At 53.0% G+C, this 21063-nt stretch overlaps 1 protein-coding gene across 9 annotated transcripts in view; it reads left to right on the top strand.

Annotated features, from left to right (window-relative positions):
• POLR3E (RNA polymerase III subunit E) overlaps nucleotides 1–18375 on the top strand; it is a 33887-nt gene extending 15512 nt beyond the window's left edge. For 4 of the 9 annotated variants that reach the window (XM_058709922.1, XM_058709925.1, XM_058709923.1 and 1 more), the window contains 16 exons: nucleotides 1399–1506; nucleotides 1852–1901; nucleotides 3845–3964; nucleotides 4937–5022; nucleotides 5396–5440; nucleotides 5529–5620; nucleotides 6868–6988; nucleotides 9972–10053; nucleotides 11142–11201; nucleotides 11299–11456; nucleotides 11924–11985; nucleotides 12505–13028; nucleotides 14773–14916; nucleotides 15552–15629; nucleotides 16815–16940; nucleotides 17585–18375. In XM_058709922.1, coding sequence (XP_058565905.1) covers nucleotides 1399–1506; nucleotides 1852–1901; nucleotides 3845–3964; nucleotides 4937–5022; nucleotides 5396–5440; nucleotides 5529–5620; nucleotides 6868–6988; nucleotides 9972–10053; nucleotides 11142–11201; nucleotides 11299–11456; nucleotides 11924–11985; nucleotides 12505–13028; nucleotides 14773–14916; nucleotides 15552–15629; nucleotides 16815–16940; nucleotides 17585–17641 — 1913 coding nt within the window. In that variant the 3' untranslated portion in view covers nucleotides 17642–18375. The other 5 variants (XM_058709926.1, XM_058709928.1, XM_058709930.1 and 2 more) reach the window with 5 other exon arrangements.
• Nucleotides 18376–21063: the final 2688 nt, after the last annotated feature.

The raw sequence follows: 21063 nt of genomic DNA, 5'->3' as shown, positions 1-21063 counted from the left end.
AATGTTTTTCTAGTATTTATAGTATTTTATACTAAAATTTTTAACATCTGAAAATTATTCTATGTAGGGTGGTAGGATGGTTCTTTTTTAATTTTTTTCATTTCAGTACAATTAATGTCCAGTGTTCTATTAGAGCCAGGTGTACAACAGAATGATTCAGCAATTTTATACATGACTTAGCTGCTCATCACGATGAGTGTACGCTTAATCCCTTCCCTAGTTCACCCATCCCCCCCACCTCCCCTTTGGTAACCATCAGTGTTCTCTGTAGTTCAGTCTCTGCTTTTTTTTTTTTTTTTTTCTATTTTTTTTACCATTCTTATTTATTTTTGAGAGAGACAGAGACCGAGCATGAGCAGGATAGGGGCACAGAGAGAGGGAGACACAGAATCCGAAGCAGGCTCCAGGCTCCGAGCTGTCAGCACAGAGCCCAACATGGGGCTCAAACCTGCGAACCGCAAGATCATGACCTGAGCCAAAGTTGGGTGGTCAGCCGACTGAGCCACCCAGGTGCCCCGTCTTTTTTTTTTCCCCCTCTGGTTTGTTTCTTCTTTATTCTTGTTCATTTGCTTTGTTTCTTAAATTCCACATATGAGTGAAATCATACGGTATTTGTAGGATCGTTCGTTTCTTTACTCCTGACCGCGAGCACTCCGTTCCCTCTGGGGCCCAGAGAGCTTTCACAGAGCCACTTACCAGAGCCTTAGCATCTGATGTCTTCTCTTTCAAGCCCACATTGACTTGATAGAAGTGGATTATCTTTGCACTGCCTCCTGGTGCGCTGGTCTAATTCACAAGTGATCTTTGTCTGAGACTGTGTAGACCGTCCTCCAGCTGGCCGCACCAGGGGCCGTTCCTCCAACCACATTTGCAGTAGCTGACTTCTGTGCGGATCGGGTGGGATTTTGATGAGCAGAGTTGGAGGATGAGCGGAGGCAGTCTGAGTGCGTGAGGAGCAGGGGGTGGGCATTGAAGGTGTCCGGCGAAGACCTGGCGGGAAAGAGCAGGCTGTGTTTGGTGTGGAGCAGTTGCCCGGTGTGGCCAGAGCAAGCAGCCAGGGGGAAGGGAGTGGGGACGGGCTGGGAAGGTGTGGGATGCTTGTGGGGAGAGGGCCGTGTGCAGGCAGGCTTAAAGAAGTGACTTCGAGCAGAAGAGTCTGGATTCACGTCCTGGTGCGGTTGTGTGTTTACTGCATCTGGCAGGGCCGGGGGTGCTGGGAGTGGCCGCTGGCCTGGTGGTCCCAAAGCTCTGGGACTAGGGGCCAGAGCAGAGGTGGGAGGTAGTTTGGCAGTGGGTCAAGGTCTTTGCAGGGGTCCAGGGCCCTTCGGGACTACTGTGAGCCAAGCCGGCGGGCTGACCCCGGTTCCTAGAGTCACGTCCATGCCCCCCTTCTGCCAGGTGAGCTTCACCTGACTCCTTTACACGGAATCCTGCAGCTGCGGCCCAGCTTCTCCTACCTGGACAAGGCAGACGCCAAGCACCGAGAGAGGGAGGCGGCCAATGAGGGTGAGCGCTGGCCCCCCAGCCCTGCTGTTAGTGTGGAAAAAACTAGCCCAGGGGTTTGGCTGCTAGGACGCTGAGCAGCACGGCTGCCTCTACCCCCTGGATGCCCTAGCACTCCCCTCCGCGACTGTAACAGCCAAAAACGTCTTCCCGTGTTTCCACTTGTCCCTGGGGCGGGGGCAAAATTGTCCCCGGTGAGAACCACTGACTTGTGCAGCTGCCTCCGTCTAGAAGGAGAACTGACACCCCTGCCTGAGGCCTTCCGTGTCGGTGGGGCTGAGAGCAGGGAGTAGGGGCGCCACTGGAGGCTGCAAGCAGGGGCCGCGCTCTCTTGGCTTTCTTTCACAGCAGGAGACTCCTCGCAGGACGAGGCGGAAGAAGATGTGAAGCAGATCACGGTGAGTAGCTCTAGCCCCGAGAAGAGGGAGGGTGCGGCCTGCAGAGGCGGCAGGCTGGCCTCGGAGCTCAGCTGCCCGGAGGCTGCGGGGGCCGGGAGGGTCTCTGCGGAACGTGGGCTCCAGGGGGGAGACAGATACCGAAACCGTGTTTCCTTCAGAGCCTTTTCACTGGTGACTTGGGGGGGATAAGCTGGTCTCTGCCCGGCCTGACTTATCCCAGCAGTAAACAGGATAGCAGCCCTGGGGTTCTGTAGAGTTGGGGACCCAGGGCCCAGAAGGTTCAGTGAGCCCTCAGCCTGTGCCATGAAGCCCAGGTCCTAGTAGAGCGAAAACGCTGCGTTAATTAACCGTGTAATTCTGTCTTTTCAGGGGTGTGCAGATGCAACATTTCTCTCTTAATTCTTATTCATATATCAAACATTATTGGAAGAATATTGACCTTCCATTTATGGCTTCTGAAGCTTCCTCTGTGTAAGCGTAGTTAGGTTAAAATGAGCATTTAGAGAAGAGTCCTGCACAAATATTGATGTGGATGACACACAAATGTGGCTAAAGTTGTAAGCATTTGCACATCTTTGAAGGACAGGCAGATACTGATGTAACCGGGGGCGGGGAGGGGGGCGGCGCTCACCTGTTCTCAGTAGCTTGGTGAGTGATCTTAGAACCCTCCTTCCCTTCTCTACTCACTGGCCCTTGTTTGTTTTTTGTTTTTTTTAATTTTTTTTTTTTCTTTTTAACGTTTATTTATTTTTGAGACAGAGAGAGACAGAGCATGAACAGGGGAGGGTCAGAGAGAGAGACACAGAATCTGAAACAGGCTCCAGGCTCTGAGCCATCAGCACAGAGCCTGACATGGGGCTTGAACTCACGAACCGCGAGATCATGACCTGAGCTGAAGTCGGACACTTAACCGACTGAGCCACCCAGGCGCCCCTCACTGGCCCTTGTTTAACAAGGCACTTGTAGGCCCATGTGCCTTAAAGGACCCATACAGAATCCCAGGATCCTGGGGTGCCTGGCTGGCAGTGGCACGTGCAACTCTTGATCTCAGGGTCAGGAGTTCAAGCCCCAGTTGGCTATGGAGCTTACTTTAAAAAAAAAAAAAAAAAAGAATCCCAGGATTCGATAATCCAGCCAATGCCTCTGTGTAGGTGCCCTTCACAGGAGGGGTGAGTCAGGGCTTCGTTCTGTCTGTACTCTAAGCAACTGAAACCCAGATCTACCTAGCATGAGCCCCAAATGGAATGTATTAGTCCCTGTTACTGAAAAGTTGAGGGGTAGCTTCAGGTGTGGCTGGATTCAGGTGCTCAGACTCTGTCATCAAGACCTGGTTTCTCCATCTCCACCTCCAGGTTCTGCCTGCCTCTTTTGGCCTCTTTCTCAGGCAGGGTGTCTGTCCCCAGTGGTACAGAGTTGTCCCAGCTCCAGGCTCACATCCTCCCAGCTTCCAAGACCCCAGGGGAAAAGAAACTTCTTTGTCATTACTTCTAACTAAAGTCCCAGACTGGACTCGTTGGCTTGGCCAACCCTGAACCAGCCCCTGTGGCTAAGAGGATTTGGTGCTCGGATTGTTCAGGTCTGAGTCACGTGCCCACTCCTGTGGCTGGGAACGTGTGTGGGGGTGGGGGCGGGGGAGGGATATTTGCTCTCCCAAACCGAGGGGGAACTGGGCGTTTCCTAAAGGAAAACGGGGGTCCTGTTGCCAGCGGGAGTGGAAATAGAGTGGGTGCCGACAGGCGGAAGCAAGAGAAAGCTGCTCTGTGGCCTGTGTTGGCGAGTCACAGAGAGGGACGTGGTTGGAGCTGTATTTAAGAGACCTGTGTCAGGAAATGGGGGGGCTCGGGGGTGGGAGGTGCCCCAGGTGTGGGGTTCTCCAGCCTCCTGGTGGGCGCGGAATGCAGCCGGGTTGTGTCCTGGGCCTGAGGCCACCACGCCCCTCCCAGGTGCGGTTCTCCCGTCCTGAGTCAGAGCAGGCCCGCCAGCGCCGTGTGCAGTCCTACGAGTTCCTGCAGAAGAAGCACGCCGAGGAGCCCTGGGTCCACCTGCACTACTACGGCCTGAGGGTGAGCCGGGGGCCCCAGGGCGGTCCTGGGAGCAAAGCCTGGTGCCCAGTGTGGCCTCATTGTCTCACAGTGAACTGGTTTCACATTGAGTGGTAGCCCAGGGAGGGAGGATGAAGTCCTATGGGCAGTTTGTCCCTTGATCCAGCCGGTCCACTGAGTGTCCCCAGGGGAGCAGGAGACCGAGAAGTGAGTCTGCTGTTTCTTGGGTCAGGGGTTTCGGCCCCCCAGACTCTGCCAAAGTGTGAGCATCTTACGCGCCCTGGGGTGGGGCTGGTGTTTAGTTATGTATTTTTATGCATCACGGGTCCTGAATGGAGGCGCATGATAGAGAACTGGCCATCTCTTCCCTGGGCCAAGTTCACCATGTGTTTGCCAAGGGTGCTTTTGACTATACTTGCTTTTTATCTGGTGTGTTGACCTTGAGCCCAATCCTTGAAACTGTTGAGTAAGGGAAACAATTGAATCAAAGCCAAAGACACCAGAGGCTAGGGCTCCCTAACATTTTTCTGGGGAAGGAACAACTCATGATTTCTCTGGAATCTTCTGAAAGATTCGTGTTGACAGAGTCTTAGAGTCAGACTTCAGAAGCTCTGCTACTTCCTAGTGTGTGACTCTAGGCAAATTACCTAATGAGATAAGTTGAGATATATATGCAGCCATTGGACTAGACCCTGGCACATAGTAGGTGCTCACTGACTGTTAGCTGTTATTCTTATCATTGCTTTTAGTGGTCCTGTGTCACAGATAGGGCCTCTAGGCATGGGTGCTGGGGCTGTTCAGTCACAAAGCTGGAAACGGTTGGTTGAGGCCACATCACAGAGGCCTTGAATGCCATGCTCAGGTGGTTGGTTGGCTTTGGGGCCAGACAGTAGGTGGCTGGAGTGGAAGGTGATAGAGGGGTGAAGACTGGAGGGCAGAAGGGCTGGGTGGGGGGTGGCGGAGGGCCCTCCCACCCTGCCCCTCCACCAACAGGACAGCCGCTCTGAGCACGAGCGCCAGTACCTCCTGTGCCAGGGTTCCAGCGGGGTTGAGAACACAGAGCTTGTCAAGTCACCCAGGTGAGGTCCTCCGGTCCATGGTGTTAATCCCTATGGGCTACTGAACCTGTCACTGGCACTAGGAGGGTCCCCCTGATGTGGGGCCTTCCTAGGGACTGTGGTCTGTTCTGTAGCGTGGAGGAGGGACATGGGGAGGGGTCCTTCGTCCTCTGGAGAGGGCCAGGAGAGTGGGTGTGGGAAGAGATGGTTCTCCTTTCTGTACAAGTTTGGGGCGGGTGGGATGCTAGGGAGTATGGGGATGGATTTCTGTCTGCTTTCCCACCCCCCAGCCCTTCCCGGGGGATGCTTCAGCTTAGGTGCAGTCTGGGTTCACAGGCAGGTGTGGGGCAGGGACAGGGCCCGGGAGCCCCTGACCCTGCCCTCTTCCCTGCAGTGAGTACCTCATGATGCTGATGCCACCCAGCCCAGAGGAGGAGAAGTGAGTAGATTCGGGCCACACGCCATCCACCCCACCCCAGACCTCCCCCACATCCCGTCCTGTAACACATCACCTCTGTTTTCATCAGAGATAAACCTGTGGCCCCCAGCAACGTCCTGTCCATGGCCCAGCTGCGTACCCTGCCCCTGGCCGATCAGATCAAGATCCTGATGAAGAATGGTGGGTGGACACCCTTTCCCCTGGGGGGACCCCAGCCCTGCCACCTCCTGGGGAAACAATCTGGGAGAGACTAAGGACTTAGGGGCGAGGCCAGAGGCCCCCACCACCCAGAGTGTGCCCAGCTTTACAGCTCCAGCCTTGTCTGGAAGGAAGGTACTGCAGCAGGCTTCCGCAGCCAGGCTCTGGATCCTGTTCCGCCCTGGCCACTCCCCTGCTGTGTGAGCCTGGGCAGGTCACTGACCTTCCTGAGCCTAAGTTTATCTGTAAAAAGGAACTAAGCTCCTAGGGGGCTGAGATGAGGATTCAGAGACCAGGTTTCTATGCGGCTTATACAGAGCCTTGCACGTGAACATGAGTTCCGTTCATTTGCTTGCACTGTTTTGAGGCGTCCTCACCAGGCTCCACACAGTAGGGACTGGTCTCCTTTTTCAGAGGACTTGGAGGGCCAGAACCCTTAGGGCAGATGTGAGCCCTGAACCTCAAGAGCCGAGTCCCAGGACCTGGGCTCCTCTTCTGAGATACCAATTCAGGGGTCTCCAGGGGCCTGAGCGGAGGGGAGCTCCCAGCTCTGCCTGGGGCTGCCAGGGTGCCAGGCCGATGGCTTTCCTGCAAAGGACATGGGGTCATCCCCAGGTTCTTGTCTTTCTGGGCCTCAGTAGTAATAGTCTTCCCCCCTCCCCCTTTTTAAAAAAATTTTTTTAATGTTTTATTTTTGAGAGAGAGAAACAGAGTACGAGTGTGGGAGGGGCAGAGAGAGAGGGAGTCACAGAATCCGAAGCAGGCTCCAGGCTCTGAGCTGTCAGCACAGAGCCCGATGCGGGACTCGAACTCATGAACCACAAGATCATGACCTGAGCTGAAATGGGAAGCCTAACTGACTGAGCCACCCAGGTGCCCCCCCGCCCGCCGCCTTTTTTTTGACTAGGCTCCATGCCCGACATGGGGCTTGAACTCATGACCCTGAGATCAAGAGTAGTGTGTTCTACCCACTGAACCAGCCAGGTGCCTCCTAATAGTTTTACCCTTAAGGAGCACCTTTTGGGGTCTTTCCTGCAGGATTCAGTGAGGTGCAGGGTGTCTGCACATAGCAAGCAGCCAGTGAAGTTGGCTGTTGTTATTACCCACATCATCAGTGTTATTTACATGCCGGGGTGGTTAAGTGAACCTGAAGCTATGTAGACTTGGCAGGGGAGAGGGACGGGCCCGGGCACCCTTCCCTTGTCTGATGTTGTCTGTGTCCTCCTCAGTGAAGGTCATGCCTTTTGCCAACTTGATGAGCCTCCTGGGCCCCTCCATCGACTCTGTGGCTGTTCTGCGTGGCATCCAGAAGGTGGCGATGTTAGTCCAAGGAAACTGGGTGGTGAAGAGGTCAGTCCCTCTGACTCTGTGACGGGATCGTGTGATCCATTCAAATTCAGTGTTTTGAGTTTAAGCCTACCTTAGTGCTTTCTGTTTGTCCTGCATTTTACATCCATTCTTACCTTCTACTGGATTCTTTTTTTTTAATTTTGTTTCTCTCTGCTAATTTGGAAGTTCTCCTTTCTGGACCTTACAGATTTCAGTGTGCATTCATAACTGATGATGGTTTAATGGGTTGTTTGGTTTTTTTTTTAAGTTTGTTTATTTTGAGAGAGCGCGTGCATGCGCGTGGAGAAGGGGCAGAGAGAGAGGGAGAGAGAATCCTAAACAGGCTCCACACTGTCAGCGTGGAGCCTGATGCAGGCCTCCAACTCATGAACCGTGAGGTCATGACCTGAACCGAAATCAAGTCAGACGCTCAACTGACTGAGCCACACAGACACCCCGATCACAGTTTAATATTAATTGCTGTGTTTTACCCACATCCAGCACAATTCAAAGAGCTTAGAATATTTTATATGTATTTTCTTCCCAATTCCCGTGCCATTGTATTTATATATTTTGGTTGTATTTTTTTTTCAGTTTATTTTTTCAAGTTTATTTGAGAGAGCGTGCGTGGAGGAGGGGCAGAGAGAGAGAGAGAGAGAGAGAGAGAGAGAATCCCAGGCAAGCTCCACACTGTTTGCACAGAGCCTGACATGGGGGCTCAAACCCACGAAATTGCAAGATCATGACCTGAGCCGAAACCAAGAGTTGGATGCTTAATTGACTGAGCCACCCAGGCGCCCCTTAATTGTATTTAAAACCCACAAGATATTATTGTATTTAGTCAATATTCTTTAGATCTGCTCACATATTTATTTACCTTTTTATTCTGCTCATCCTGCCTTTCTTCATCTGAGTTTCTATCTGGGATGATTTCCTTCTGCTAAAAAGTGCTGTGGTGTTTAATGAAGGTCTGCAGGTGATGGATTTCCTTGGTTTTGATACAGTTGGAAATAGAAAGGATATTTTTACTGAGTGTAGAATTTGCGGTTGATTGCTTTCCTTCCACACATGGACATAATTTCATTGTGTTTTCATTCCCATTGTTCCGGGTGACAAGTCCAGTCTTTACCCTAGCTTCTCTCTGGCTCGTTTTAAGATTTTCCCTTGTTTTGGCTTTTTACAGTTCCTTAAGATGTGTCTGAGTCTGAATTTCCTTTCACATATCCTGTGGGGTTCAGAGGTCCTGAATTTGTGGCTTGATGCCTGTCAGTAGTTTCTCTTCTGTGATTCCTCCACCAGACTGTCCGTTTCAAGGGGATAGGGACTCTCCCTCATGTCCTTGGTACTCGGTACAATGCCTGGCACATCTTAGACCCTTGCCAAGTGTGGCTCCCTGAATTATGTTAATGTTAAATAGTGTAATATAAAATTAATTCATACAGGCTCGTTTTTTAGGAAGTGTGGTATAAGGCGAACAACCTATCAAAATGTGAATTGTTCCAATTTTTAAGTCCTTCATTGCAGCAGCTCCCATCATTTCAGTCGGCCAAGTGAATGGTAAAGGTATTCATGTTACTGCCACATGGCGGCGCCCTTGCCCCGGGAAACAGATGCCCGGTCTCTGTCCGTACATTGTGGCCACTGTCTTGTGCCGCACAAGTGTTTGGTTATAGAAGGCCTTCGGATGGCACGTCACTCATTAAATGGGACAGCCAGGTGTATTACAGCATGAATGAATGAGAGGATGCTGACCCGGAGAGGCAGAGACTTGCCAAACGTCTGGCAGCAAGGCAGCCACAGAGCTGGGGTTTGAGCTCTCTGCCTGGCACCGCCCGTGGCCTTGATGTTTCTGCCCTTTCAGCCTGAGGCATGTCCCTGTGACTTGAAGGCAGGGCCCGCTGGGCCCTGTGTTGTCTGCCCCGGTGCCTCGGGTCCTGCTGCAAGCCCACGCTGCCACACCGCGGCCTGTGGGCGATGCTCCTTCTTTGCCCTGTCCTTTTGTGTTCTTGCGAGGAAATGATGCAAAATTCATAAATAGTTCGGTAAATATGGCCGTGCCCTCTGCTCTGCTCTCTTCCTTACACTGTCTCTGTCCTTGGAAAATCTGTGGGGCGGAGGTGGGCTCCATTACAGTTGAGCACAGCGAGTGCAGAGATCCAGGGCATGGACCATGTTCTTCCGCTCATTCAGTACCCACTTAGTGGGTCCCTTCTGTCTGTGTGGCAGAGGTGAACAACACAAGCCAGGTCCCTGTTCCCTTAGTTATTCTGGGTAGAGAGGAGACACAGAGCTCGATCTCGATGGAGGGGTATTAGTTGGTTGCCAGGTGGAGGGAGGAGGGGAGGAGAGGGGCCTCCCAGCAGAGGCACCGCAGGCACAGGGCGGCCTGGGGAGGTGTGTGTGACACCTCACTGGGGTGTGATGGGGTCTGTGGCTGAACTTGGTCAAGTTATGCTTGTGAGCCTCATGACCCTGCTCTTTCGCCCTGGGCCCTGAAGTTCTCTGAGCTTGACTGCTGGTCCCCTTCTCTTCTCTCCAAAGGCTTTAGCCCCACTGGTGCCTCAGGTCCCAGCCCCTGACCCCTCTCACCCCTGCTCACACTGCCCACCCCGCCTCTCCTGGCAGGTGGTAAAGGCCTCGTGTGCTGTTTCACAGCCAGTCTCTTGGCCTCATGCCTGCCGCATGTGGAGGACCCACTGTCTCCCCGAGTCCTGGGCTGGCCTCTTTCTGAGCCCCTGACTGCGGTGGGCCTCGGGGCTGGGCCAGTGTGTGCACGGAAGGTCGAGAAGGGCAGTGAGGAAGAACTCTTAAGCGGGTGTGCGTAGCAGGGGTGCTTCTTTTCTACATACGTGTTCACAGAGCCAGGCTCCAAGGGTAGAAGAGAGGCCCTGGGAAGCCGTCTGAGCCCGTGTTGGAAAGAGTGCTTGGAGCTGGGGGTGGGCGCTATGGCAGGTAGAGGGGCTGAGGGATGGGACTGACCTGTGGCTCCTGCTCTCGTTGGCAGCGACATCCTGTACCCCAAGGACTCCTCCAGCCCTCACAGCGGCGTGCCTGCCGAGGTGCTCTGCAGGGGCCGAGACTTTGTCGTAAGTGCTCAGGCCCTCTGGCCTCCGGTCGGTTGGGTAGGGATCACGGGGGTGGGGGGTCGGGGGCATGCAGGGCTTCCAGGACCTTGGCCCCGGTGGTGGGAAAAGGGCAGTTGTGGCTCTGGACCCTATTTCTTTCTCCTTCAACTCAGAATCCTGGAGTCTGGGGCTTCATAAGAAATCTGAGTTCCTCTGGCCTGGGGATTATAAACCAGAGGCCCATAGGTGGACTCTGGCTAAGAAACAGGTTTCATTTGGCCTGAGCAGGCTGCAGTCTTGTTTTTTTTTTTTTTATGTTGACTTAAATCGATTTTTACAATTCAGAATCACCGTACAAACCAGATTTCTAGCTTAAGAATAATTGGACAGTCTGGGACCACTGGGCCCAAATGCCTGAAGGGCACCAGCGTTGGGTGGGACTGACCATCCCGTTCTCCACGGTCCTGGGCGCATCTGCTTCTCTCATACGTGTTCCCTGCACTATTGCTGTGGGTTTTTGCTGGCTCATTCCTCTATTCCATTGCCCTGCCCCACCCCCTGCCCTTATCCAGAACTTAAATCCCTGCCACAGCCTCCCTGAGGGCTTGAACCCGGGCCGTTGGGATCAGCACTGCCTCCTTTGGCCTCAGTTTTGTGCTTTGAGTTCAGGGAAATCGGTCTCCTTAGCTTGTGCACGGGGACCGTGATGTGCTCTCGCACAGGCCTGCTCACGCGGGCAGCCCTTAGGCTGCTCTCTCTGGAGAGAGTGCCTGTGTTTTCCTTTCCCTGGTCGGATGTCCCAGCTCCTTTGGACAGTTAGTGTCTGGGTGCCTGTGCAGTTTAGTTTGGTCTCGGGGTCGAAGCACAGGGGTGATCCACTCCCAGGCTTGTTCACAAAGCCCTCAGCCGCCCCTGCCTGTCAGCCTTTCTCTCCCGTGCAGATGCTGTCAGACTGCGCCTGGGAGAAGGTCTGGTCAAGTCTGAGTTCTTGTCGGCGACTGTCTTCCCTGCCCTCGGGCCCCCAGGACAACTGCATGGGTTTGGGGCACGGTCTTAGGAGCAATCTATCTTTGTTTGCCCCCGGAAACATGCTGCTTTTTCTCCCTCAGATGTGGAAGTTCACACAGAGCCGGTGGGTGGTACGGAAAGAGGTGGCAGCAGTGACTAAAGTAAGTGACGTTCCCCCTCAGAAGCCCAGGCCCTGCAGGGAACGGGGGCTGGGGCGGGCTTTCGGGCCTGCGGGCCTCACTTCTTCCCCTCCCCCAGCTCTGCACGGAGGATGTGAAGGACTTTCTGGAGCACATGGCCGTAGTGAGGATCAACAAAGGCTGGGAGTTCATACTGCCTTACGACGGAGAGTTCATCAAGAAACATCCAGATGTGGTCCAGCGGCAGCACATGCTGTGGTCGGGTATCCAGGCCAAGTAAGGGCTTACTGAGCCGTCCACAGCCACTTCGTCCCCTAGGCCAGGTGTGGGCTGGTGAGAGCATACTGGGGCTGCGTGCACCCTGTCCTGCACGCCAGTGGATGTGGCAGATTGATCCAGACCCGACCACCCCCCCCTCCCCCCCGCCTCTGCACAGGCCTGGTACAGCCACCCCTGCCAATCAGAGCTGGCAGGTGTGTTCTTAAGGGTCAGGAAGGAGGGCTGCGTGTGGAGAGCAGGAGCCGGGGTTTGCATGGCCCGAGGCAGCGGGCTGGAGACTGGCCGCGGAAGAGAAGGCTGGGCCACCGTCGCCCACCGCAGGGCCGTGCGCGGTGGGGAAGGGCGGCTGGGCTCTGCGCGCACAGCATCCTCGGTCACCAGGATGTCCCTGGCCTCAACAGGGAACGTTGCCATAGTGAGGCAGGTGACCCGGGACGTGGCTTAAAGTTTATTCTTCTTTTCAGATTAGAAAAAGTCTATAATCTCGTGAAGGAAACCTTGCCAAAGAAGCCAGATGGACAATCAGGTGTGCGGGGGGCTTCAGACTGGGCAGGCCCCTAACCCGCCCCTGGCTCCAGGCGGGCTGCTCTGCTGGGGCTCGTCGGGCCCAGAGAGGGGTGTGTGGCTCTCCGCATCGGTTGGCCTTTCTGTGCTTTCATCTCCCTTCCCCACAGACCTCAGCTTAAGGCTTGTCCCCCGTTAAATGCTTGGCCTCAGGGACTGAGGGCCTGTGCGCTCTGAGGCTCTCCTGGGTTCTGGGCCCTCTTGGGTCGGCAGGAAGTGGTGGGGGGACAGGAGGAGCTGGCAGAGACCGGGAACCCATCCTGGTTGGGGTCTCCCAACGTGCGATTCTGACTCTCCCCACTTCTCTTTCTTTCCTCTCTGCCGGGGTAGCTCAGTCCCCACTGGGTGAGGTGGGAGTGAGAGGCTGGTCTGCACTGTTTCCATCCCCTCCCTCTGGGAGACCGGGGGGTGTCCGCAGGCCGAGGGCCCCTCTCTGCCCTGTCTCTACGCCCCCCTGAGCAGCACTGGCCTCTGCCTGCAGGGCCTGCCGGGCTGGTCTCCGGGGACCAGCGCGTCCAGGTGGCCAGAAGCAAGGCCCAGCAGAACCACGCGCTGCTAGAACGGGAGCTGCAGCGGAGGAAGGAGCAGGTGCGGGCGTCCACGGTCCTGCCCGGCGTGCGGATCAAGGAGGAGCCCGTGAGTGAGGAGGGAGAGGAGGAGGAAGAGCAGGAAGCAGAAGATGAGGAGCCCATGGACACCTCTCTCGGTGGCGGCCTCCACAGTAGGCTGGCCAACGGGCTGCCTGGCGGGCGGGCGGCGGGCGGGGACAGCTTCAACGGGCACCCGCCCCCGGGCTGTGCCGGCACCCCTGTGGCCCGGGAACTGAGGGCCTTCGTGGAGGCCACCTTTCAGAGACAGTTTGTGCTCACGCTGAGTGAACTCAAGCGCCTCTTCAACCTGCACTTGGCCAGCCTGCCACCTGGTCACACGCTGTTCAGCGGCATCTCGGACCGCATGCTGCAGGACACGGTGCTGGCCGCCGGTTGCAAGCAAATACTGGTGCCTGTAAGTAGAGCCTGCGCCGGCCCGATGGGCGTACGAACGAGGCTGCCCTCCGGCCCTCAGGTGGGCTCCTGGGCGGGCAGCGCTGCTCGTGGCGGAAAGGAGGCCGGTCCCGTCACTCTGGAGTGGCCTGCGCCCTGCTTGCCTTGGGGGCGTCGGTTTGGAGGCTGCCTGGGAACGCGGGAGGACCACTGACCTTGCTTTGAATTTTGGCTCTCGTGTGGTGGCTTTGTGTGACCTCGGGCCTCTTAGGCTCTGCGCCGTCGTGTGACGTGGGCAGATGTTGGCTTTGGTCTCCTGGGACTTGGGTGAGGGCCCCCTGAGATGTCTGAAGGCACCAGGCCGCTACTTGGCCTAGAGCGGGGGCTGTCCGTGCAGGTTCCCTGGCCTGGTTTCCAGCCCCCACTCTGCTGCTGCCGTCGTTTTTTCAGGATGACTTTTTTTTTTTTTTTTTTTTTGAGAGAGAGAGAGAGAGAGAGTTGGGGAGGGGGCAGAGTGAGAGAATGTCAAGCAGGCTCGGCCCTGTCAGTGCGGGGCTCCATCCCACAAACCGTGAGATCGTGGCCTGAGCCGAAATCAAGAGACGATTAACCGACTGAGCCACGCAGGCCCAGCCCCAAGCTGACTCCACTTCTGTTATCATTTGATCTTCTTTGCAATTTGTAGGTATAGAAACCGAGTTATAAAGAAGGGAAATGAGCTTGTCTCGTATACCAGGAAGTGATAGAGCTGGAATTTGAACCTCAGTTTAGTGGCTGTAGGGCTGAAATTTTTTTTTTTTTTTTTTTTTTGAGAGAGAGAGAGAACAAGAACATGAGTGGGGGAGGGACAGAGAGAGGGAGAGAGAATCCCCAGCAGGCTCCGCACTGTCAGCGCAGAGGCTGATGTGGGGCTCGAACCCACAAACCACGAGATCATGACCTGAGCTAAAATCGATAGCCGGGCGCCTGATCGACTGAACCACTCAGGTGCCCCAGGCCTGAACTCTTTTCTGCTGTAGTGGCTTGTGCGTGGGTTCCGGCAGGCCTTCCTGGCTAGAGGTTAGCTGGCCAGGCCAGCATGGTTAGCATTTCTGATGCCAGGCCTGCAGGTGGCAGCGTGACACCCCCCTCCCCCCACCCCCGGGGCTTCCTGTCCCTGCATAGGAAGGGGCCCCAGAGTGAATGAAATGTAGGAGCAGAGCGTGTGTTGTGGACCATTTCCCTTAGCTGAGCATGAGGAGTGTCAGCTGTGGCTTCAGGACGTGGTGCTGGTTATTCTCTCCTCCTAAGCTCTGCCCAGACTTGGCGCCAGACCGCGTGACGTGGGGCTGCGGCTGCCTCTTAAGAGATCGTTGACGTTTGCAGTCCAAGGTCAGAAGCACCTGCAGCCTTGGGTGATGAGGCAAAGGCCCAACTCTGTGTACGCGAGAAACAGAAACTAGGACGAGAGGCCTGAGGTCCCATGCTGGCGGGGCCGTCCCAGGAGATCTGGCCCTCATGTCTGGGAGCCTCCTTGGTGTGGTTTCCTCTGGAAGGTACCAGGGTTTGGGGGCCCTGCCCTATTTGGAGCACCCTTGCCCCCCCAGCAAAGGGGTCTAGGTAGCCCCAGGCCGTCTTGGGTGCTGTGTGGATGGGAGAGGGATGTGAGGTAGGCTGCTCTCAGGTACCCTTGCCCTATTTCTCCCTCTTAGTGGGGCTGGGATCTCTGGGAGACCATGGCCCCTCTACTGCTCCCATCCATCTCCCTCCCCATGATCCTGATGTAGGGACCGTATATCATAGTCTCCTCTGAGGAGGAAAAGACCTCAGATGTGTACACAAGGATGCTCAGGTCCAGGGAGCAGGAGGAGACTCGACTCACAGGCTTGAGTTTAATCCTGTTTCTACTATTAGACGTTCGACTGTGGACAGTGAGTAAACCTCTGCCCTGGAGCAGCTCCCTGCTCCCACCTGTCTGGTTTCCAGCGATCAAATGAGATTGTACGTGTCAGGGTCCCCCCGGGGCTTTATGTGGTGGTAGCCACCCCTGTTGTGTTGTCAGGGCTGGAAACCAGTCTACCAGGTGCCCTGAGCCTGGCCACCCTTTTCTTGGTCCCCCTTCAGACCCTGCTGAACCAAGTGGCATGGGTGCTTGGGAGCTGGGCAGGGTCCGTAACCCACAAGGACACGGCCCTCGAGAGAGGGAATCCCCAGATCCTCCTAGGGGCTGTGGGGGTGGGAGTGCTTCTCAGGACCCATCTACGCGTGTATATTTAGGGTAGGAGGACACTGGGTGTCGGAGCAGAGCGGGGAGCTAATGCCAGGCTAACGGGACACACAGCAGAACTCCCTTCCCCACCTTGTCAACTGCATCCGGCGACTTGAGGCTGGGCCTGTCCCGCTCCCTCCCACTGACGCCCTAGTGAGTGGCAGGAGCTGGAACTGGAACCCACAATCTCACAAGGGCGGCTCCGTCCCTGAATGGGGCTTGTGCGGGCTGGGACGGGTGAGGGGTGGGTGGACCCACGTGGCAAAGACAAACTACTAATGCCTAGGCCTTGGTTAGTTTCCCCCACAGACCGCTGCATCCCCAGATGAGCAGAAGGTGTTCGCCCTCTGGGAGTCTGGAGACATGAGCGATCAGGTGAGGTGACCTCTGCTACCGTCTCCCCAAGAGCAGGGAAGGGGGTGTGAGGCCTTCGGGGAGACCCAGAGTGTGGTTAACACATGCTCGTTTTCCAGCCGCTTTCAAGTTTAAATATTCTGGCTCCGTGTCCCCGTGTAGCGTTAGGCCGGACGCGCCAGTCATTTGACCGGAACCCTTGGTCCCCTACTACCATCTGGACTGGCTGCATCCAAGTCCTCTTCTAAAAAATCTCCATAGACTCCTAGGACCAACCCCCGAGACTTCGTTCAGTTCCAGAGGAACGGGGAAGGGTCCTAGGTATTTAAACTTCTACAAAGCTTTCCAGAGGATTCTGCCACCCAGCCTGTCTGGTGAACCGGTGACAGTCCACGTTTCTCAGGTGCTGGATTTCTAAGTTAGAGAAACTGGTCCATTTTGCCTCCTGTCACACCCTGGCAGGAAGGGTCATAAGTGTCTAGTGAACAAAATAGGAGTTAAAACAGCAGCAGTGGCTGCATGGACCCTGACGTCCAGAAATTTTCCTTCAGTCATGAACTTGCTTGAACTTAAGTATTTCAGAGTAAACTGCTAAAACACTAGTCGGCCCTATTCCTAAGGTGTGGGGAGGAAGGGAGATCCCTCTTCTGCCTCAGAGGGGCTGACGGACAGGCGAGGACAGACGGGAGGGCCTCTGTGCCCCAGGGCTGTGACGGGGCCCTGGAGCAAGAGCGTCTGCAGGGGCTCTTCCTGAGCCAGCCTGTGTGCTCTTGGCCAGAATCGGTGGCATCTGAAGTTTCTAGTCCTGAAGGGGTAGGAAATGAAAACAATTTCACAATTAATTTCAATCTGATAATGAGAAGATAAGTGCATTGAGACAAAGCTCTATGGGCAACAGTCTCCACCCTTGTCTTCACGTAGCTTAGACGGTGACTTTCCCTGCATCCTAAATCCATTTTCACTTCTGTTTTGTGTCACGAAACACCACGTCTGTACTGCCGATCCTCCGCTGGCGCTTGCCTGGTCCTTTCTTCTTCTTGGGGTCTCAGGGGACGATGGATTGGTCGGGTGTATTCCTGTCTAGAGAAGTCCTGGCGCACACAGACTGCAGAGTGGAGTTCAGTCCCATGGCTCTGGATCTCTTGTTCAGGGAGGTTTCTCTTTTAGGTGACTGTTTCCCACAATAACATATTTTTGCTACTAAAGCACCGACAGGTTTTGCTTGAAATCTTTTCCAAAAATTACCGGGTCCGCCGGAACATGATCCAGTCGCGGCTGACTCAAGAGTGCGGAGAGGATCTGAGTAAACAGGAGGTGGACAAAGTGCTAAAGGTACACGCGCTCTGGGGAGCAGCGCCTGCGGTGGAGGCCGACAGGGGGTGGAAGTCCTCCCCGCCCCCCACCCCCACCCCCACCCCCGCCAGCTGCTCACGGCTCGTCCAGCCGGTCATCCCTTTAGGTGACTGGGCCTGAGTCCTGACTCCACTCCCCTCTTGAATCCTGTACCACTTGGCTTTCAGTAGAATCAATTTTTAAATTTGAAAGGAAATACATAATTTATCATCTAGTGTATGCAAGTCCTTAAATATACGACTTATAATGCTTTTATGAACGGACTATGGTGCAGAAACATTGGAACACAGGAAGCTGAGGATGGTTTCTTTACATCTTGACTTAGTATCTCAAACATCCAAGGCCGTCTCTGGTGCTGTTTATGAAGCACCTTTGTTCTGGGTCAGCTTATTGACAGTTTTTTTTTTTTATCTTGTGCTTGCCGAGCATGTTCTTTTGTGGTTCCCCCCGCCCCCCCCCGAGAGGAAGAGGGCCTGAGCCCCAAGCACTAAAGAGACCAGGCGGTTACCACAGCATCGTCATCTCCCGTTTGTGTTCTATCCATTAATCATAAACCGAGTCGTGAGGAGCCGTACGGGCCGGAGTAGCTGCCTCGCCTGCTGAACACCCTTCTCTCGTCACAGGACTGCTGTGTGAGCTACGGTGGCATGTGGTACCTTAAAGGGACGGTACAGTCTTGACAGTAGTCACAGACCACTCACCCAGTGCATCGAAGTCCCAGGAAGGACGGCGGAGCCGGCGGGGGTGGACGCAGCCTCACCTGCTTCCGAAGCCACGGAGCAAGAGGACCTGACCGTCCCGCGGCTGGGGTGTCGTGCTGTCTGGTGGCCAGCGGGGGTCACCCTCAGCCAGTGGCAGGGTCAGCTTCAGTTAGATCGCTCCCAGAAGACGGCAGCCAGGACCTTCTTTACAGTATAATTTGAAATCCCCAATGTATTTTGCTTATTATTTGGTTTCATTCTCCTAATAAAGAGAGTGTATACTGACCACAGGCAGGCTGATATAAATCATGGTTTAATATTTTACTTTTCAAACTTAATGCCAACGAGGTCTAAGTTATGTTTACAAGATGAAGAAAACCTCAAGGTTTTAAATATTTAAAATGTCTAGAAGCCAGTGTGTAGTTTTTGATCATCTGCTAAGACTTCGGCCAATTTCATTAAACCAAATCGAATTGTTCTACTGTTGGGTTTCTGTGGCCACTTTACCTTTTAAAACTCCTTACTTTATGTAGCAGTCTCGACTGTTTACATGAACCATAGGAAAAATCAGAATCAAATCCATCTATTCTGTTTGCATAAGGATGCAAACAAAACCAGGTAAGTATGGAACGGTGTATAAGTAAGGTTGTCACACTTTGATGTAAAAAATTTATATTTTGTGTATTTTTAAAATAAATGTAACACTAACCTGGCATCGTGGTGCTACTGTCTTCAAAGGGTCACAGGAAGGCAGTGCTGTCTGTGCTCTCAGGGCCTCGATTACAGCCAGGGGAGGGAGCCCACCGTGGGCGGGGGGGGGGGGGGGGGGGGGGGGGAAATGACCTGAGCAGCGCCGCCTGGCACAACCATGCAGCCATAGGTGTAACTTGTACATTTTGACAGTAAAGAGAAGCTAGTAGAAATAGGTTATTTAGCCCAAGATGTAGCTAAAACAGCAATGTATAATTAAAAATGTTAGTACAGGGGCGCCAGCTAAGTTGGTAAGCATCTGACTTTGGCTCAGATCATGATCTCACAGCTGGTGAGTTCGAGCGCTGTGTCGGGCACGCTCTCAGCAGAGCCCACTTCGGATTCTGTGTCTCTCTCCCTCGAAAATAAACATCAAAAAAGTGATAATAAAAAGTACAAAAAAAAAAAATACCATGTTTTCAAGATCTGGTACCTTATACTTACGCCATTTGCAGTTTGGACCAGACACAGTTTAAGTGCTCACTTGGGATGTGTCGCTAATGTCAACCTTATTGGATAGTACAGCCCTAGAGGATTAGGAAGAAAGTAAGAGTAAGCTGGTGTGGGCAAGATGTGAAATTTTACTACCTAAGTCTTTTTCCATGATCTGTTTTGGGCAAAAGAGCCACTGGTACCTGAAGGTTTAGTTGATGGTCTATGCGTGGTCAACACCAAAAAGGAAAACATTTGGTAATGTAGTTTCACAGGACATTATGCTCTTGGTACTACTAACATGAGCCTGAAAAGAGTAAAAAGTTTCCAGAGTTGATCAAGAGTATGTCCAGTTATTGTATAACCACCTTACAAAGGAGAGACTCCTCATGGTGCACAGCAGAGACGGCATGACCACAGAGAAGTTAAGGGTCTCAGGGCTCAGTGGGCAGTCATAGCCTGAAACACACTGACAAAGGGAAATGAGTTAAACACTGAATTCAAATAGGAAAGTAAACTTAAGGAATTTAGGAAAGAATTGTTAAAAACAAATCCGCTATAAGAATTAAAGACAGACCAACATGAAGGAAAATGGCATGAGCCTTACAACTGGTTGGAAAGACCCTCCCCCACTCATGCTCTGTCCCTCTCTATGTAAAAAATAAACATTAAAAATTAAAAAAAAAAAGGGGGGGGGGTTGGCGTCTGGGTGGCTCAGTCAGTTGAGCATCCGATCAGGTCATGATCTCACGGTCTGAGTTCGAGCCCCGTGTCAGGCTCTGTGCTGACAGCTTGGAGCCTGCTTCGGATTCTGTGTCTCCCTTTCTGCCCCTCCCCTGCTCATGCTCTTGCTGTATCAAAAATAAACATTAAAAAAAATTTTTTTTAAACTGATTGGAAAGAAAATGACAGACCAATTATTAGAGAAGAACAGGTCCAGGAATTTCCATGGTTGAACTATTCTCACATCTTTATGACAAGCACAAGGGTTAAACTTAAGCATGTAACAAGCCTCCAAATCCAGAAGCAGTGGTTTAAAACTTGACAAAGAGAGGCGCCTGGGTGGCTCAGTCGCTTTAACATCTGACTAATGCTCAGGGCATGATCTCACGGTAAATTGGAGCCCCACGTTGGGCTCTGTGCTGACAGCCTGGAGCCTGCTTCAGATTCTCTCTGCCTCTCCCCTGCTTATGCTCTCTCTCAGAAATAAACTTAAAAAAAAAATAATAAAACCTGACAGAGATAGCATGCTATGAATACAAATCTTTAGATTGCACTGGCATGTTAAAGAAAAAGCTACCCTGGGGTGCCTTGGTAGCTTAGTTGGTTGAGCGTCCGACTCGATGTCAACTCAGGTCATGATCTTGCAGTTTGAGAGCTTGAGCCCCATGTCAGGCTGTGGGCTGATAGCATGGAGCCTGCTTAGAATTCGGTTTCCCTCTATCAAGATTACATATATATATATATATATATATATATATATACACACACACACACACACACATACATACACACACACACACACACACACACACACCCAGGGCGCCTCGGTGGCTCAGTCCATTAAGTGTCCGACTTTGGCTCAGGTCATATCTTGCAGTTTGTGAATTCGAGCCCCGCATTGGGCGCTCTGTGATAACAGCTCAGAGCCTGGAGCCTGCGTCAGAGTCTGTGTCTCCCCCTCTCTCTGCCCCTCCCATGCTCATGCTCTGTCTCTGTCTCTAATAAATGTTAAAAAAAAAAAAATTTTTTTTTAATACCCTAAGGTGCCTTGCAAAGAGGATACTGGGAATAACTACTGTCACAGACATGCAAGGGTGGTATCAGGGCATCAACACTGCAGCTCATACTATAAACAGGCCAAAAGGGAAGGAGGAACAATTCCTCTCAGGGATCAAGATCTATTTCATTCCAGATATAATAAGTTCTTAAAGTAAGAGTAGATGGATTCTCATTAGCCTCAAATAGTAAAAAGTTAACATCATGCTAAATCAAACATTGGACATGCACCTTAGGATTGAGATGTATGTTTACTCACCATAATTATTTCATATCCTGGGTACACTTCTTAGAGCAGTTAGACAAAGATTAAATTAAAAATTACACAAATTAGTTTCCTTTGTCTAGCAAAGAAGTTAGACAAAAATAAAGGAGCCAAGACATTTTTTTCCAACACGTCAACAGAATCAACTAAAAGCTGCTCTCAATAAGCATTCAAC

This window comes from Neofelis nebulosa, chromosome 18, assembly GCF_028018385.1.
Source record: "Neofelis nebulosa isolate mNeoNeb1 chromosome 18, mNeoNeb1.pri, whole genome shotgun sequence".
Classification (NCBI taxonomy): domain Eukaryota; kingdom Metazoa; phylum Chordata; class Mammalia; order Carnivora; family Felidae; genus Neofelis; species Neofelis nebulosa.
Note: the sequence above shows the minus strand (reverse complement) of the source record. Positions and strands in the feature narration are given on the sequence as shown.